Here is an 18,625-nt window from a genome sequence, read left to right on the forward strand (position 1 = left end):
TGTTTGATTTTACCAATGGGTGGGAGCACATGTGCTTTCAGCATGCTCTTCATAGCAGTGATCACACTGTGACATTAACCAAATTCTTTACTCAGGGGACTTGTGGGATCAAGTCTAGGTAATCGGTGGTCTGTCTGACTCATTTGTTTTCTCACATGCAGCTGACTTGGGTAGTGTCTAGATATTTTTAGGGTTCAGGTGCATGTTTCAAAGCCGGTTTTGTCAATGCAATGCTGCTGTACAAAGGCACCATCACTCCCAGCTAACAGCTAATGGTGCTGTAGCTTTGCACAGGAGACTGGCTGTGTGGACGCATACGTTGTGAGTAACTAAGTTGCAAAACAGGACTGGAGGAGCAGGGAGCAAAGGAGTGGCTATAGTCTTGAGTTTGTTTTTGTTGCAGAGAAGCAGAGATGGCTTGGTCTAAGGATGAGACAATTGTTTTACTCACTCTATGTAAACCCAAGCTTCACTTTTCACACTCGGCAACAGTTCGCTGTTTTGACCACATATTTAAGTCTGCAAATATCTTTAAGCCTCTTTGATTACATAATCAGTTAAAAAAAAAAACAACAACCTTTAAACGATATAATCTAACAGAATCTCGTGTTTTTTTGCTGCAGGTTGCTTTGGCAACAGAGATCCCTGACTACAACCAGATGACCTTGCCGCTTGGTGGCGGTCACACAGCTACAGCAGCGCAAATGAGGCATTTCTGCCGCAGCTACGAGTTCCAGCTTCCTCCACAGCCTTCCTCTCTGTCACCTCCCCTCCCACCTCCCCCCACAATGCAGTTCTCCACTCTCGGTCCTGGGGGGCGCCACGTCTACTGCAACATCCCTATGACACTGCTGAATGGACAGGTGGGAGTAAGGACAATGCCACGAACAGTATGTTTGTGTTGTTCTTAGTGAGTTTTTATTTTTTTGCATCCAACATGTGCATAGTGTATCCTTCTTTGTTTAAGTGCATGGACTTAAGAGTTTCAACACATTAAAAATAAAACCCCTCTTTTCTCCCCAGGGGTTCAGAGCAGTTCACTGGGGAACAAGAGGTCTGTTTGGATAAAAGAAATGTAGAAAGAAAACATAGTATAGTAACATTTTATCCAAGCTCAAATATGTATTCAGGACTCGGAAGCAGATGTGACATGATAGTATACAATACTATAGTATAGTTGTCATGTATGAGCCATAACTCACTACTGACTATGCATATTACTATAAACTGTAGCATGCTGCACTTTGTTTTTTTCTTCTGAACCTGAACTGTAGATTTTTGCTAAGAATAGTGATGTGCGGTGTGTGTGAAGAGTCCTAAATCACTGATATACTATGTGTTTCCCAGGTGCCTCAGAGCAGTACACTTGGGAAAAAGCCAGAACTCCATCTGAACAGCACCTTCGTGCCACTTACCAGCAGAGAACTAAGCTCTGACATCTGGTAGAAGGACTTCTCAACTGATACTGGATGAACAGATGGGTTCACAGACTGCCTTTTCAGTGGCTTCAGTCATGGGTAGACTGATTAGTCGACTGGTTTTCATTGGGTTTTTGGAATGTATACAGGTTTGCTGTCAGGAGACTGGGCGTGGACTCCTTGAAGACTTGTTTTGGACTCATACCATGCTGTGAACAACAGACTGCTTCACGACTGCAACACATTGAGATTACTGGCTGCAGACTTCTTACAGACACTTGGATTCAACACTGAACTATAAAGTTGGGTCTTCTTCTGGAACCACCAACTGGTCTCAGACTGGTGTACAATCTGTGTCTGATTATCTGGAAAGGAATAGTGGTGATTTTGACTCCTGCAGAGAGTTTAAAGACGTGTATGGACAACAGTACTCGGTTTGTCCAACAACCTACAAAGTTGGACCACGGAGCACAAAAAACAGAAGCATCTTATAATTGCAGTGTGCTCAAACACCAGCCGTGAAAACCAGTTGATTTGTCAGCTGCTTGACTTCAAAATGTTGTTCTACAGACAAACAAAAAGTAGCTTGAATTGTTGAACTTGTTTTAGTTGAGTTTTTCAAATATCAGTCTACCTATTGACTGGGTGGCTTGTCAGTAAACGAAGCAGACGTCAAGCAATGATTTTGGAATACCAGACCACCTTAAAACAACAAGTCAACCTCTTGAAATACGACTCCTGGCTAAGCTAAGTAAATGGTTGACTTAAACGAAATGGATTCCAGCAGGAATATTAAAATTAGAAGGGTTACATGAAGCAAACTTAATAACTGAGAAAGCACAGTTAGCTAGTTGTATGAACTAGTGGACTAAACGGCTAGTTCCTTCTTGAGCTAGGACGGCTCTTCACCTTATAACCCAGTAAACAGCAATTAGTTAAAGTATCAAGAAGCGAACTGGTCAAGAGGTTAACTACCAACTTTAAGCTAAAGGCATAAAAGACTTGGCTTTTTCTATTTGCATGACCACTGGTTTAGATAAAAAATAAAAATAATAATCAAATAAACATAGATAAAATGACACAATCATTTGTTGCAGCCTCTTTTAATATGGAGGAGAATAAACATTATGTTCATACAGTATATTTGTTTTCTGTCTGGCCATGAAGTAATGATTAAAAACTGATAAGGGGAAAAAAAGGAGGCATCCCTCCAGAATATTTATTTAGTTTTGTTTTATTTAGAGTTTAATCTTTTTAGAAAATTGGTGAGAATTTTTAGCAGACTTTGTTTTTAATGTTGGTTTGTTATAATAATCTCTGTACAGCTTCCATAACTTATGCATAAATCTATACATTGCAGTGATATGTTTTGTACATTTTTCATTAACACCCACATTAAGTGCGTGTGACCCAGAGCCGCTCTTTGCTTTTATTGTTTTCATCTTTTTGTCGATGGATGGATGGATGGATGGATGGATGGGGGAACGGCATCTGGAATCAGGACCTCTACCAGTCGTCCACGGAGGACCTGAGGAGGAGCTGAACCACACCACAGTCTTCTTTTGTGAGCTTTAAGAAACCAAGATTATTGCCATCATATTTAAACAAAGTGGATAATGTTTTCAATTTACACAAAGCTACTGTCATTGTCTTATTAGAACCAATGAATTCTGGATATTTGAGATTGTTTGATACAATAATGGATTATTTGAGTTGTTATATTCGATGGCAATATACAGTATAGTGGTTGTCTTTTGATTTCTGCTCATTTCTTTTGACTATTCTTTGGATATATTGGTTGAAATAATTTAACTGAGAGCAAATAAAAATTATATGAGTTGTTTTATACATTTTGAATGCCTCTGGTTTGACAAATATCAACTATCCTGCCCTTTCCCGCTATCTTTCTGCTGATTCACCACTGTTCGTTACATATGTTTTGCTTAAGCAAATGTACGGTATTGCTCAACCAACTGTTTCTTGCACTTCCGCCTTCAATGTCCCACGTATTCCACTTCCTTTTGTTTGGATCTTACACATTAGATTCTGTTTCACATTTTGCTGGACAACTTCAAGCTGAGTTTAGGGACAGTGGATTAGTTCAGCCAAAAGCTGCAGTTTATGTTTAATTTAGTTTAAGTTAACGACTGCAGATCTGACATTCATCTACTGGCTACTTTGAAAGTGTAGCTTTGCAAGTTGAATTAGTTGTAGTTGAATTACAGCAAGGCTACGTTTGGGAGAAATGTATTTATTTATATTTATTTTAAAACATTGGTCAAATTGACAATGAGCATGTGAGAAAAAAACAAAACAAATATAATACAAGAAGTCACATGTCAGAAAAAGAGGCCAGTTGGTTTATTGCAAACATAGATCCCATAATAAAGAAATCGCACTGGTGATAGGAAAAGGCAGGAATATTTATAATATGACACTGCCATGCAACAACGTTTCCAAACATCTCTCAGTAAATAAATAGTAATGATCAATACTAATGTCATGTTTCATGTTTACCACGCTCCCCCAGCAGAGAGCTACATGATACACATGATACATGAGCATACGTGATACAGTTACACAATAGTATCGCAGTACTTTGTACCTGTTTGAGTACATTCCTGTTTGTAAGCTTCCTTTAACACAGCTTTAATATGCCAACATGTATTCGGGCAAAGGCGGTGACACAATGGCAACTAGCTAACGTTGTTCTGCATTTAGGAGACATAAACATACTCGTGCGTCAGCTTTTGGAATTACTAGACATAAATATGCGTGTGCACACATTGTTGGGAACTTTATGCCACTGACCCCTTACTTCACCCAAGTTGGCACCAGATGTAGTGGAGCTAACCCTCTGCAGTAGCTTTAGCCATGATGCTAATGCTGCAAAAGAGCAGGTGAAGCTCTCGTAGAGACATGACTCCCGTGTGTCTCTGAGGCCCAAGGGGACGTTTTTGGGGCTGAATTGAAAACAAGGCTTTCAACTAAGGGGTTTCAGACAAAGCAGACCCATCAAGAAAACTACCTGTTTTGACACTTGTTGGATTAGTGCACAAGACAAGAACCTAAATCTGAAGGCCCCAGTCTTAAACAAAACAATCCCATCCAGACTTTTTCAGTAAATATACTTAGTTATTTACCACCTCTGGTGAAATGATGTGGCAACATTTCTACACTGATGGAGTCACACGTTGCAGTCAGATGGCCGAGCCTTGTTGCGGTTAAGAGGGAAAAAGAATGGTGGACGAGAAAAGACTGGGGTTTCAAATGCATGTTAAAATCCCACATCAGCAGCCCTGCTAGCTGGATCGTAGCTGAACACCACAGTTCAGCAGGAATTCTCTGTTGCCGCAAACACAAATACTATCTGGGTTGATGACAATCTGTAGTTAGGGTGCATCATGTTGAGCAGGTCATTTACATGCACTGCTATAAAAGGACTGTTTTTTTCGGATGTATCCACCACCCCGTCTGTAAGGACGGGTTGGTTCACGTGCTAATCACAGACACGTGTCTCAGAGCAATATGTTAGCAACCATGCTAACATTCACATGTTCGGGCGTGCACACTGACAATCCTAACATTGTTTTTGCTGATCACATTCCATAATTTTATTTTAACCAGTGAGATGGTGGAGACCTAAACCTACCATTAAAGTTATAGACTGATCATTTCTTTGTCGGTGGGCAAACGTACAAAACCCTCAGGGGATCAAAGATATTTTTCCCCTCACTGTAGTATATTAGTATGCTAACAGAGACGCGCTAGAGAAAAAGCTCGTCACTGAGAGAAAAGACGTCTAGTTTACAATAAAATCCTCACGTAGCACAGATTTCCAAAGTCAGTTTTCATATCTTGCAGCTGTAAATTTAGTGAATCATTAATTTGTTATATATGTTAATTACAAACCACATGTAAAATAAAAATAAAACCTTTCCTTATTCCTCACCTGCTTTTGTTTGGTGTGATTAATACATGTGTACATATAGTAATAAGAATTTGCTGATTTTCTAAACCATTCTTTTGCTGGTACTGTGGCTATCATAACTGGTGATAATAATAATAATAATAATAATAATAATTATTATTATTATTATTATAATAATTATAATAATAGCTACAATAAATTAAGCCTAAGCCCATTAATGTCATTTGTCCAATTCCACAAAGAGTTTGAAAAGGAGAAATAAAGCAGTTGCTGAAATGTCTCCCTGGCAGAGATAAGTGTTGCACAAATGCATGTTGAGTCACGTTGGTCCCTCTTAGACTCTCTGTAGGCTGTGGCACATCTGATCTCTCTGTGTCATCCTATGTATTTACCAAAGCAGTACACTTTCTGTTTGTGTTAAGTTGTGGGCTTGTCTCTCACGCTGCACCACAAACCACAATGCTGTTGGACGCTCAGGCAGTCTCATCATAGGAACGTTTATTTTTACTCTCACCTGCAGTGTGTGGCAGACGGCTTTGAAGCCATTCTGCACCTTTTGAAAATGCAGAATTTGGGTTCAAAATGGTAAGTCCGTGCTTTCTTTTTTCTTTAATTCAGCTCTTTGAAAGTGTATTGACTTTTTAATGCATCATACAGCGAAGTAGTTCTTAAAGAGGAACAATTTTAACAAAGATCTTACTAGAGGTATGGATCAGTCGGACTGATAAAGAGACTGCACTCTGCACAAGCACTACAGTTTGCTTCTTAATTAGCAGTGTACAAACATGATTCTTCATTGTGTGACTGTTTCAACGAGTTATATATGTACCAAATATCATTTAGTAGCCGTTACCTCTATTGTATTTCTATCTTTTTGCTTGCAAGTTACTAGTTAGTTAATATGAATTTCTGAAATGGAAACTAACAGAAACGTTCTCAGTTGATTCTCTAGTAACTGTTTGTTTTCATCACTCAGAGGTTTTGCTCTGCTGTGGTAATTGTGCCACCGGTCTTGTGTGTGTTCTCAGACAGCGCAGGGTGACATGAAATCCTGTCTCAACATGTTGTTATTCCTACTTGCGCAGACACAGCTTTGAATAAAAGACAGCTCCAAATGTGTTCAGGATCTGTAGGAAAAACTTTCAGCACAGCCATTTTATGTCTCTTTGGGAACTCCCCACACCAAATGTAATGAAAATAATGTGTTATTAAGTAGTTTTTCATTATTTCTTCTTTTATTTTAGTTCCTTTTTATGTAACATCATTAATGTCTCTATAGACGTATATTACTGACAAAGACCTACACATTCATGTGCAATTTGTTTGAGATTTTAACATTTAAGATCACAGAAGTCACTCATCAGGTTTAGACAGTGTAGGAACTGTTGTAGAAGTACAGTTAATGCTTAACAATAAAAAGTGAACCTGAGTGCATCATTGCATATGTGGCTGTACAGTAAGCACAGCTGTGTTCCTCTTTCTGTGTCTGAGCTGTGTCTCACCGCAAAAAACTCTGCAGACCTTATCAGACTAGTCACAGTAAAAACCTGCATCCGTATAGGCTGCCTCAGTTGAAAAAGTGTCAGTCGAGTTTAATGTTAAAAAATAGCTACACGTGAAGTGTTGCAGCGTTTCATTGTCTGTTTGACTGTAGGTTGGTGATGCAGCCGTTTAAGTTAGTGCTCACGCTGTCGAGCATAATGGATGAAATTATGATGTATGATTCCACTCTTTGTTTCCACCTTGAGATAAATAACCAAAGCCCTGGAGCTTTGTCATTCTATTGATTGATTGCTGTTATACAGTATACACAGCCTGAAGAGAAGCTGGTAAAGCCTGTTTAGTGTGATACATGCCACATTTTTATAATGTGTTTACAGGTGTCTTAGTGATCGCAGTAAGCCCAGCTCTGTTTGCTCTGCACAGTTCTACTCAAATTACTACTAATAAGTACTGCTTCAACTTACTGGGCAAGGAACATGCAACCCTAGCAGAGTGCTTCCTGACTCCCATCTTGTAATGCACGGTAAATTGCTTTTGATGTGCAGTAAGAAGGCATTAAAGATGTCTATATTCACTTTTGTCTTGGCAGTGAAAAGACTCCATGGACAGCATCGAGACGGTGGTTGTCTCTTTTGATGCTACTGCTCACAATTGGAACAGTAATGTTCACACTCTACAATTCAAGCACCTATCTATCAGGGAATTTGACTTTACTGAGGACAAGCTCTTGGATAAGCAATCTAAAAAACAATATGACTACTGCTTCACCTTCACCTGCCAGCGTAAGTCTGTATCCTCTCTTATCTTCTGTCTTTGTGTCATCTTGAGCTATTCAGAATGTGTGTTCACACTTTTATTTGGCGGTGCTGGTCAACTTAAAGGCTTTATTTTAGAGTTTAGTCACACGTTACAGGAGCTAGCTTCTCACAGTTCTCACTTACAAAGCTCCTGTTGACAAGTCAGCAAAGAAAAAACAACGTATAGAAAGAAAAAGTATTTGGAGGTAATTAAATGCAGGTGTACCACAGTCTCACTTGTGTTAGCTGAATTCAACGAAGCAAACCTTTAGTTTGTACACACCGGAACTGCAATCCTGTTTTCTTGGAAACGTAATAACAAAGTAATTATTTAGTAATGCAAAAAATGTTGTCCATTAACCCAACCCGTCTGAGTCACAAAACAAAGGATCTGTATGTGTTGTGCATGAAATTTAGTGATGTAGAAAAACCTACAGACATTCTACCTGGCTACATACATTTGATTGATTTATATGTGACTTGTCATTTACATTAATTGTGAACAAATGGTCACTCTGTTTGCAGAAAACATAAATAGGTTGCACATGTTCCCCAGTAAGATGGTAATATAATTATTATTATTACTAGTTTAGCTCTATAGAGAAGTAGCTTTTGGGAAACAGGGTTGAAGCAGACAGCATTGTACAAAATATATCACAGACAACTAAAAGCACATACAGGAAACTGGTATCAACCGTGCATCAAATTGCTGGTAAGACTGCGAACAAGCTGACCTGCAACACACATGGTCAAAGTGTACACTGCTAAGCAGATACATGCTGCATTAACTGCACAAATAATCACACAAAGAGAGTTCATCAGTCAAATGTGAATAAAGAACAGTTAAAAATTCACACACATATTTTTGTCGTTTTTTGTCTTTCATTTTTTATCTGATTGGGGGATCTAAGGGCAGGGTGTGTTATTGTTTACACTGTCATTTAGGTGTGTTTCCAAAACCAAATGCCTCAAATTTACCAAGGAAACTAGAAAACTACATGTAAGCTAAGTTGCTAAGCCACTAAAAGTTTGTTTAGCACTGTTTAATACTGTTTAAGATTTAAGATTAAACTATAAATTAAGTCACTAATATATTATTCATAAACCACTAATATAAAATAAATAAATGCGCATACTTTTACTCTTAAATCTTTCATTTGTCATTCATCATTTTGTCTTTGCATTGTTACAAATTTTGTGTTTCTCAAACCTTGCTGCTTCCGTTTTTTGATATTTTCTTTCCCACGTGTTTATTTTGCATAATAAAGTTTCAAAATCTGTAGATATTAATTTATGCAGAGTCAATATTTACATGATCCTTCTTCTTCATGAAGGCCAAAATGTATGGCACCGGTCTTTACTCACAGTTGAAAGGTGCCTTTAATAAAATGAAGACTATTGATATGATATATAAAGTCACAACCAGTAATTCCGGTCAAGTCTAGACAAACTCGGTAAACCAGCCAGTCAGAAGCTTTGATTCTGACTTTTGATTCTCTCATAACAGTAGGATATACTAAAATAGATATTTGAAGAATTGAAGTAATAAAATAAAAGAAATGTTTGAGCAATATTCACTAAATTTGTTGAAGTAGAACAGATTCCAGGTTATCATTGAGTTCATTGGTTCTGAAGTTTTTTTAACAAGAAATACTGCAACGTACTGTACTGTTGAGTTTCAACACTCAAAACCAACCTGCTCTGCTTTTACAGGTCTCAACTGGTGCCCATTCAACATCAGAGTACTTTGTGGCGTACCCACACCCATACCATTTTGTAGTAGATGAACCAAACCGATGCAAGCAGGAAAGCCCATTCTTGGTTCTCATGGTCCCGGTTCCACCCCACAACAGAGAGGCCCGTGATGTCATCCGCAGCACGTGGGGCAAAGAAACTACAGTGATGAGCAAAGTGGTCAGCCTCTACTTCCTGCTGGGAAAGCCAAAACAGGGGGATAAGACAGAGCTTCTTGATGAGCAAGTGAGTCAACTGCTTGAAATCAATGAGTTGTCATTTACTTCCATTATTAGGATAATGACGAGAGAGGATGGAAAAACATCCAGCCGTGGGGAAATCCAGTGATCTGTTCTCTCGGTTTGAAAAGGGAGGACAACACCTGCAGATGATACAAGTAGAACTCACAAGGTAGCCAGAGAAAGCAGTGAAGGTTTGTTACACAAGGCTCTGGAGAGAGCTTCTTCATAAAGAAAAGATTCATAGCTGATAAATCTACTCTCTGTGTCCTGAACCGTTAATGAATAGTGACACAAAGAACTGAACTGTCACATCAAATACAACCCCAACTTCATCAACGTTGGGACACTGACTAAAATCTACATAACAGAGTGCAATGATTTTTAAATCTCATTAATCTGTATTTTATTCACAATAGAACAACAGAAAACAAATAAAATATGTACTATTGTAAGAAGAAAATAAGGTCATTTTGAAATTGACAGCAGCAACACGTCCTAAAAAAGTTCAGGCAGAGCCTTGTCGACCACGGTGTAGCATCCTCCTGTTATAAAATTCCAACTGTTTAACAGTCCTCTCTTTTCATATTTTGGTTTTCAAGATGCAACATATTTTCAAATGGTGAAAGTTTCAGTCTTCTGCTCAGAGGCCATGCTCCTGTCATAGATGCACAATGTGGTTTAGCGTTGTCCTGCTGAACTCTGCAAAGTCTTCCCTGAAACAAAGAGATGTGGGCTTTTGAACCAAGCACTTAGAACAAAGTCATTCTCCTCTTTAGTCTGAAGATTTCCAAAACGAATAACGTCTGATTGCAGAACAGTTTTTCACTTTGCCACAGACCATTTGAAATAAGCTTTGGTTCAGAGAAGATGGCGGACTTTCTGGATCCTGTTAGTTAATAAGTTGCAAGCTGTTTTGCTGCCATTCATTTCAAAATTAGCTCATTTTTTAAATGGGGTTGTATGTTTTGTTTCTCAGCCATGCAAAGCTTTTGTGTCTCTCACATTTAGTTTTTTTGATGTTTGTTTTGTTTTCCTGGTTAGCCACTTCCTTTCACCAGCCTCTTTAGCAGCATCTCGAGTCTCTTATAAGTCTTTTAAATGACCAGATCACCAGACCTAACAGCGGAGTGAATGCTTAACTTAGATTCTAAATGAACACTAACGTTGCTCCGCGCCTGCTGTATCAACAAATTATTTGTGCATGTCACTAAAATCAGTAGTACTTCTCTAAACTCGAATGTGTCTTTTTGCAGGTGTTACAGGAAAGCCAAACACATCATGACATCCTCCAGAGTAACTTCTTGGACAGCTACAATAACCTCACAATTAAAACCATGGTCATGTTCGAATGGCTCGTCTCCCACTGCCCCAACACCACCTACGCCATGAAGATTGACTCCGACATCTTCCTTAACGTGCATAACCTCGTCAACATGCTTCTGAAAACCCCCCAAAAACTTTACTTGACGGGATTAGTGGCAAGGGGCGCTGCTGTCCTTCGAGACCACAACTCAAAATGGTTTATGCCTTTCTCTGAGTTCCCTGAAAATAGCTACCCACCATATGCCCTGGGACTGGGCTACGTGTTCTCAATGGATTTACCCCAAAAGATACTGGAAGCATCTTCGCATGTAAAAGCTGTTTACATTGAGGATGTGTATGTGGGACTGTGCATGAGATACTTGGGAATCAAATTGACAGATCCCCCTAATGGTGGATTTAGGGCAGGGAAGCCTGCTGTGACAGACAACTGTTACTGGACTTCTGTAATTACAACACTTCTACAGGACTCCAACCAGCTTAAAGACATGTGGGGAATGTATCAGTCTCAAGTACAAAGTGGCTGTTAAACACTGCTGCTGTAGAAAGTGGCAACTGTTTGGCAAGTTGCATCCTGTCTCTGCACAGTGCACCTGCACACACAGCAATACGACTCTGCTCACTCCGTAAGCTAATGCCTTAATAACGTTTTTGATATCTGTGAACTCTGATACCAAGACAGAGACTGTGAGTCAGATATGCATCCTGAGAGCATACTGTATATATTTTAGAATCACAATATTTTTTTAATTGCACTTATGGACGTGCAGCTCACGTGTCCAGGACACAGAATGTATTGATGGTGCTGCCTCCATTTAGAAACTTTTTTATGTATCTCTCAACATTTAATTTTAAAACTAACTTTAATGACATGAAGAAAAAAGATGATTTATCGGCAGGATACGGTGTGTCGCTATGGTATGGTAGCACAAGAAGTTGTGTGTTATCTTTCACCACAGTAACCTCACATAGAAATAAATGAAGCACATGTTGTGCTACCCTTACACTGAAAGCTGACAAAGCTGCACACTTTTGGCTCTTCACCTACTATAGTGTGCTGCCAAAAACAGAATGAGCTACATATTCACACTGTGCTTAAACTGGACTGAAGCTCTTGCTACAGTAGGTCTGTGGTCAGTCAGTGCACGAGCACATTAGTCTGCAACTTGTGCTACTTGTAACCAGCAAATAACCTTTGTCATACCTCTCTCAGCTGAAGCCATAAGCACGTGGCAGCTTCAGTTGATATGATATGTGTGTAAGCACAATGGAGTTTTTCAGTTTTCTAAAGGTTTTGTGCAATAATTTCTTCATTAAGTAAAACATTGTGTTGTATGTACATCTTTTGTGCCCTATGAGGCAACAAATAAACAAGAATCTGATGATGAAGTGATAATTTACCTTAATGGGAGTAAAAAAATGTGTCTTGTGGTTTTTTTGTCCTCAACAACAGGTCCTGGTACAGCCTTCACTTCTGTACTGTACAGTATTACCTCTTAGGAATATGTTATGCTCCTTATGAGGAGAATACAAAACGACAATGGTGCAAGTGATGCTCGTGAGGGTGCGAGACACAGGCTTGCACCTGTGAAGTTCACTGCTTGAGTCCCAGGGCTTGAGGGTGGGCTAAGTGAATAAGCAGAGCTTGCTCCTCCCTGGTCAACACCCCTAATTAGCGACAGAGAAGAAGAAACAGCACTTGTATTACCATGAAATGTTGAACAGACATTTGTGGTCACTGAAAAATGAGTCTCAGTGAGCCCATAACTTTACATCTAGTGCCACCGTGTACAGTAGTAATCCATTTTGGTTCTGTTTAAAGATAACCCAACATCTGTTGAATGAATTCAATGTCACAACACCCTTTGGATGGACTGCCATAGAATGTGTTACAAACTGGAACAAAGTGTGTTTGTAGGGAATTCTGTTCTTGCGCGGAAAACATCCTAATGACTTTTTATTCTTTATTTCTTCTTTTTCATCTAGTACAATCAAAATATTTTGCAAATGCATAAACTTGGGTTCAAATTTGAAACAGTTGCTCTCATTGCCTAAAAAAAGGGTACTGACACTGACACGGGGCACTCTTTCCACCTCGTTGTGCCCACACTACAGAACTGCCTCTAACTTCTGAAGTATTCTTAAGTCATGTTAACCATCGCTAAGATGAAATGGTGCAGTGCATTGACACCTGGAGGGACCTGCTCCATTAGTGAAGCAGTTAGTTTAGAGTGGGAACCATTTATTTACAGAAGGGTTATATCTGCAGAGGGACTAACCTGTGCCTGAAATCTGAAAGTCAGTATTTACTGAATTCCTTTTTTTTTCTTCTTCTTTTTTTTCTCACGCCGTGCTCTTCCTCTTTCACTCACCTGCAGTAGACGCTTATTCATCTGTGGGTAGAAGTGCTCTACCAGCACCAGAACAGACTACCAGACACAAATAACAAGGGAATCTTGTCTTTACTTGCCCCAAAACCAGGAGGCAATAATTTGGGTGTGAGAGTCAAAATCAAATGTCCTGAATGTGTTCAAATGCTCTTCTGTGTGACTCTTAAAGTTCGCAAACAGACTGATGCATACACAGGAACAAAAATAGACCACAACCAAAATACACAAATTTCAAAAGCCTCTTCCTGTCAGACTGTCCACATCTGTTTCTCTGTTACATGTTCTCTAGACCAGTGTCAGTAACATGCAAATGTGACCAACAGCGCTCTCCTGTGGTGAGAAACTATATGACAGAGCAGAAAAATAGTGTGTAGGAAAGATTCTGAAACATTTTAAGTAGTGGCTGTGAAGTTAAAAAGGTTGTCGCTAATTAGGATTTTATAAGTTTGATCAAGGACTTACATGTAGAATAAGCATCTACCTGTAGCAGAACAAGGTCAACACACTTTAGGTTTCTCTCTTTAAGTTATAAGGAACTAAATATTACCTAGGTTAAATTCATACTAAATATGCTTAACGTTTTCCACATTTTGTTATGTTACAGCCTTATTGCAAAATAAATTGAATTTATCGTAATCCCAATTCTACAAAAAAATACCTTGTAATGTCAAAGTGAAAAATATTATTTTTGAATTTTTTGCAAATTCATTAAAAAAAAGAAGAAAAACTATTCACTGTCTTTGCTCAGTACTTTATTGAAGCACCTTTAGCACGGATTACAGGCTCAAGTCTGAGCTTCAGAGCGCTCTGAAACAGGTTTTCATCAATGATTTCTCTGTACATTGCTGCATTCATCTTTTCCTCAATCCCAGTTTGTGCCGCTGACAAACATCACCACAGCATGATGCTGCCACCACCATGGTTCACTGTATTGATGGTATTGGCCAGGTGCTGAGCAGTGTCTGGTTTCCTTCAGACATGACGCTTGACATTCAGGTGAAAAAGTAAATCTTTGTTTCATTGGACCAGAAATTCTTGTTTCTGAGTCCATCAGGTGCATTTTGGCAAAGTGCTGCAGAGATGGTTGTTCTTCTGAAACATTCTCCCCCCTCCATAGGGAAACACTGGAGCTCTTTCAGAATGAACCCATTGAGTTCTTGGTCACTTCACTGATTAAGGACCTTCTCTCTTGATCGAGTTTGGCTGGGCAGCCGCTCTAGGAAGAGTCCTGGTGGTTCCAAACTTCTTTCATTTACGGATGATGAAGGTCACTGCGCTCATTGGGACCTTTAATGCTGCAGAGATTGTTCCCCAGATCTGTGCCTTGATACAATCCTGTCTTCCTGACTACATGGCTTGGTTTGTGCTCTGACATGCACAGAGTAATGCAAAGGCTGTGAATACTTATGTACTTGTGATTTTTTTCACTTTTTATTTTTAATACTAAAACATCCTTTTTAACATTTCCGGGTATTTTGAGGAAAATAATTAAGCACTGTGAATACTTACATGATGCACTGTAGTTCCAGTATGAGAATTGGGTGATTGGCACCCACATTTTAAATCAGCACCCAAAATAGAACATTCACAGTTGGCACTTCCTCCAGTTATTACTCTCAACTCCTTTTGACCTACTTTAATACATAAAAAGTGATCAAATAAAACTGATTTCCATCTAAACTGGACTGATAATAGAAATAATTCATTTGCCAGGTTTGTGATCTTCAGAAAAATGTTTTCATTTTGTAGCCATTCCTTTTCCTTTTTGGAAAAAATGTATGTCATTTGATTAATGAGGAAGTTGCACTACTTTGGTTTGGCTGCCGACCTAAAAATGCTGTACTGCCTGCAAGCCTGGTTTGTTCTAGTATTTACCCCTTTAAATAAAACCCTCCACATTCACAGGTTCACGTTAGTTACTGTTGTTGCTCTGCCATCTGCCATGATTTCCTCCTCCCCATACTGTTGGTGTTTGTGCTTGATGTAGTGAAGAAAATCACACTTCCATCCTCTGATGATCACATTAGTTCATTTTAACCACTTTGCTATGACACCTAAAATTATGAGAACATTTTTTTTTTTCAGAACTCCCTGTGTTTGCATGTGCACATTATTTTTATATATATACTTTTTTATTTGCAAGGACCGAATGTCCTCAGATGAAGAACAGTAAGAACCGTCATAGATTGTGAGGACATGTTGCTCTAATGATTAACTACTTTGACAGGTCCAAGGTTAAACGGTTGGTAACCTAACTGTACTGCTGCTAACCCCGTGCATCTGATCACTCATGTTTTTTACAACCCCTGCCGTCACAAACCTCCTCCAACACAGCTGGGTTGGAGGGTTCAGGTCATCTCAGGCACTGGAGGACTAAACAAGGGCCGGCCTCCAGGTTTGGCTACGGTTCTGTGGGTGGGATTGCGTTGGTTTACAAACTTGCATTCCATCAGTTATCTCCCCTGCACTGTACAGTCACTGACTGTGGTTGCCTCGAACACACTGGGGCCCCATCAGATCCAAAATAAAATTTACTTTTTCATCTGTCCAATGAATGTGTAGCCAGTATTCATCAGGCTTCTTTTCACAGTTGAATGTTGCAGTTGTGCGGTTTCGTGAACAACGATTTCCTTCTTGGATGCTGTCCACAGATACTTCATTCAGTGTTCTTCACACTGTCTAATCTCTGCTGAAACACCAGTTGTGAGTCAGCAGCAGTTACCTGCCTGTTGAACAATGGAAGACATGTAAACAAGGAAATATGTGTTGTGTTATATTTTGAGGCCTCTGTGTCTTCATATTCCTCTCAACCACAGCTTACATTAAGGAGCATACTGACCCTCTCCCATCTTTTTGAATTCTCATAATCTGGTTTTTCCTTATTCGGGCAAGTCTTTACCTCATAGAGCCATGTTGAGAAATCAAGGTTAATTTGGAATATTGTATATTATATTATATATATATACACTCTTTGCTTTAATGGGAAATCACATGTGCAGTCACAGTGATCACAGGGGAACTGACTTTAGTTTCTTTGACTCTGTACATTGGGGCCTATATTTTTAATTTAGTCCACGCAGCCTGATTGTGTTTAGTTATAATATCCATAATACAATCAGGCTAACACAATGACGTCTGTTATTTGTGTTTTAGTTTTTCTCTGTGTATAAAGAGTTGTATAAGTTACAAACATCTGAATAATAAAGAAAGTTATGTCTGTCTATTTATTCTGAGGAACAATTGCTGTATGTGTGCAAATGCATAAAAAATTGTTTAGATAAGAGGAATGTCTCCATCTTGAAACAGAATACCTCAGACAGTTTGTTGGGAAGTTTTCAAATTCACAGAAACGAGCACACAAAATGAAATAAAGAAAGAAAGAGAGAAAGAAATGATGGAGACATAAAGAAAGACAGACAACCTCTATCTCTCTGGAATTTTCTTATTCAATTCTTTCACAGAATGTTGTCTTGTTTAGGTTGGATACGAGTCCAGAAATGTGTGTTGTGTGTGTGTGTGCGCGCAGGCAGCTGACCCTGGTGTGAACAGGGCCACTCTGTGAAACCACAGAGAACCCATTCTTCAGTGCAACACACACACACACACACACACACACACACACACACACACTCAGTCTAAACTTGTTACATTCACTTACACACACAAACACACATACAGAGGGTGCAAGAGAGTCACTTGCCAGCATTCTCTCATTCTCCTACACTCACACTAACAAACAGAAGTGCAGCTTGGTCTCGCTCTTTCTGTTTCAGCCCTATACACACACACACACACACACACACACACACACACACACACACACACACACACACACACACACAGTGACTGTGTCCCACTACATAATGATCCTTATTTCACTAATGCTGACTGTGACTCACTGGCCCAGTCAGGACGCTACAATGTCGTGCTCCATCTCTCCAGTACATTTTACACTTTAAAACATAATTACATACAGCAAGCAGAAATCATTGAGTGGGGAGGTACCAGAGTGAATAAACATCAATTTGTAGTAAGCTGTAAGTATATTAGAAACAACCTAATGCTGCGTGGCATCCTCTGAAGAAATAAAATGACTATCATCACAAATAGATCGACCCATGGACACCACCTGTGTAGTGCACTATGAAGTGAGTAGAGAGTGATATCACATATGGCCACTGTTTCATTAAGGTTGAAGCAGGGTTATTGGCAGTGTTGGGCTAATGAACTTACTAACCTACAAATCCATCATGCACAGTTACAACGGCTGTTGACTTACAGATGGTACGTAAAGTTCAACTTACACATTGCACAAACTGCATGGGCTGCTTTCTGGAGAATCAGCATCCTGACTCAGTAAAAACCTGCACACGGGCCTCTAGTAGTTCATTACAGTTAATAAACAACACCTGTCAATGAACAACCAAAGAAGTGTTCTTGGAATATAAAGTTTGTGATTACTGCAGCTTACTTTCTGTGTTTTTATATTTAGACTAGTGTTCACATGTTTTGATTTATACTGCAGCAGCACCTCACTCATGATCAGTGCAGGTGAAGCTGCAGAGTGGAAACTGAGAATGAACCCAGTGTGTCTGCCTGCAGTGATTCACTGTGTGTTTGTGTGACACTTGCAGCGTGGACGTGACCGAGATCCTCTGAAATGACAACTGTGAACTTTTTCACCACACATCCGCGCGCACGAGCACGGCCACGCAAATACACGTGGTAAGCTCGTTGTGCACTGCATTTAATCGTTTTAGCTAAGCTGCGCATTAATGCGAACACTGAACACTTCAGAGACAGAGCTGGGTTGCTCGTGGTTCTCCTGGGGCTGTCTAATGTCAGGTTTTCTGATGGATCAGTGTAACACTGGATGCAACATTCACAAGTTGACGGACTTACAGCAACCGGAAACAGCTTTTTAGTAGCCGCGTAATTAAAACCAAGAAGGGGTAAAAGTCCGACTGAGAGAGAAATAGAAATGCGAAATAATTTATGAAAATACTTCAGTCTTCAATAATAAAATCAAAGGCTTCTAAATAGCAGCATAACATCAAATCACACCTATCTGTATGATTAGTTGTAATTGTTTTAGAAGAGTTTATGGAAAGTTAAACCCGTGCTGATAATGTGATTCAATGTCCTTTTTTTTATAATTAAATTAAAAATCATTTCAGCTTAATCTAATAATACGCCTTTGTAGAAACAGTTGTGGGGGGGGGGGGGGGGATAAAGGCACTTATTGTGAAAGGTGCATCCGGAAGCGTGTGTGTGTGACGCTGCTAGCTAA

The 18,625-nt window shown here is 39.4% G+C and overlaps 2 protein-coding genes across 2 annotated transcripts in view; both read left to right on the forward strand.

Annotated features, from left to right (window-relative positions):
• il1rapl2 (interleukin 1 receptor accessory protein-like 2) overlaps positions 1-1,436 on the forward strand; it is a 289,838-nt gene extending 288,402 nt beyond the window's left edge. Inside the window, exons 17-19 of the mRNA XM_026357087.1 lie at positions 624-863; positions 1,024-1,054; positions 1,348-1,436. Coding sequence (XP_026212872.1) covers positions 624-863; positions 1,024-1,054; positions 1,348-1,436 — 360 coding nt within the window. The remainder of the gene's footprint in view (positions 1-623; positions 864-1,023; positions 1,055-1,347) is intronic.
• A 4,288-nt stretch (positions 1,437-5,724) lies between these two features.
• On the forward strand, positions 5,725-12,334 carry LOC113161091 (beta-1,3-galactosyltransferase 1-like). The gene is made up of 4 exons (XM_026358611.1): positions 5,725-5,934; positions 7,442-7,634; positions 9,363-9,629; positions 10,879-12,334. Exons 1-4 carry the CDS (start codon positions 5,912-5,914, stop codon positions 11,473-11,475), a joined length of 1,080 nt encoding a protein of 359 aa, XP_026214396.1. The 5' UTR covers positions 5,725-5,911; the 3' UTR covers positions 11,476-12,334.
• The last annotated feature ends 6,291 nt before the right edge of the window (positions 12,335-18,625 follow it).

This window comes from Anabas testudineus, chromosome 10 (assembly GCF_900324465.2).
Source record: "Anabas testudineus chromosome 10, fAnaTes1.2, whole genome shotgun sequence".
Taxonomy (NCBI): domain Eukaryota; kingdom Metazoa; phylum Chordata; class Actinopteri; order Anabantiformes; family Anabantidae; genus Anabas; species Anabas testudineus.

What these genes read in the sequence shown, in the direction of transcription:
- LOC113161091 (XM_026358611.1), top strand. Translation starts at nt 5,912, where the DNA reads ATGCAGAATTTGGGTTCAAAATG. An exon ending in CTTCACCTTCACCTGCCAGC is followed by an intron (nt 7,635 to 9,362) that starts GTAAGTCTGTAT and finishes CTGCTTTTACAG; the next exon opens with GTCTCAACTGGTGCCCATTC. An exon ending in CAGAGCTTCTTGATGAGCAA is followed by an intron (nt 9,630 to 10,878) that starts GTGAGTCAACTG and finishes GTCTTTTTGCAG; the next exon opens with GTGTTACAGGAAAGCCAAAC.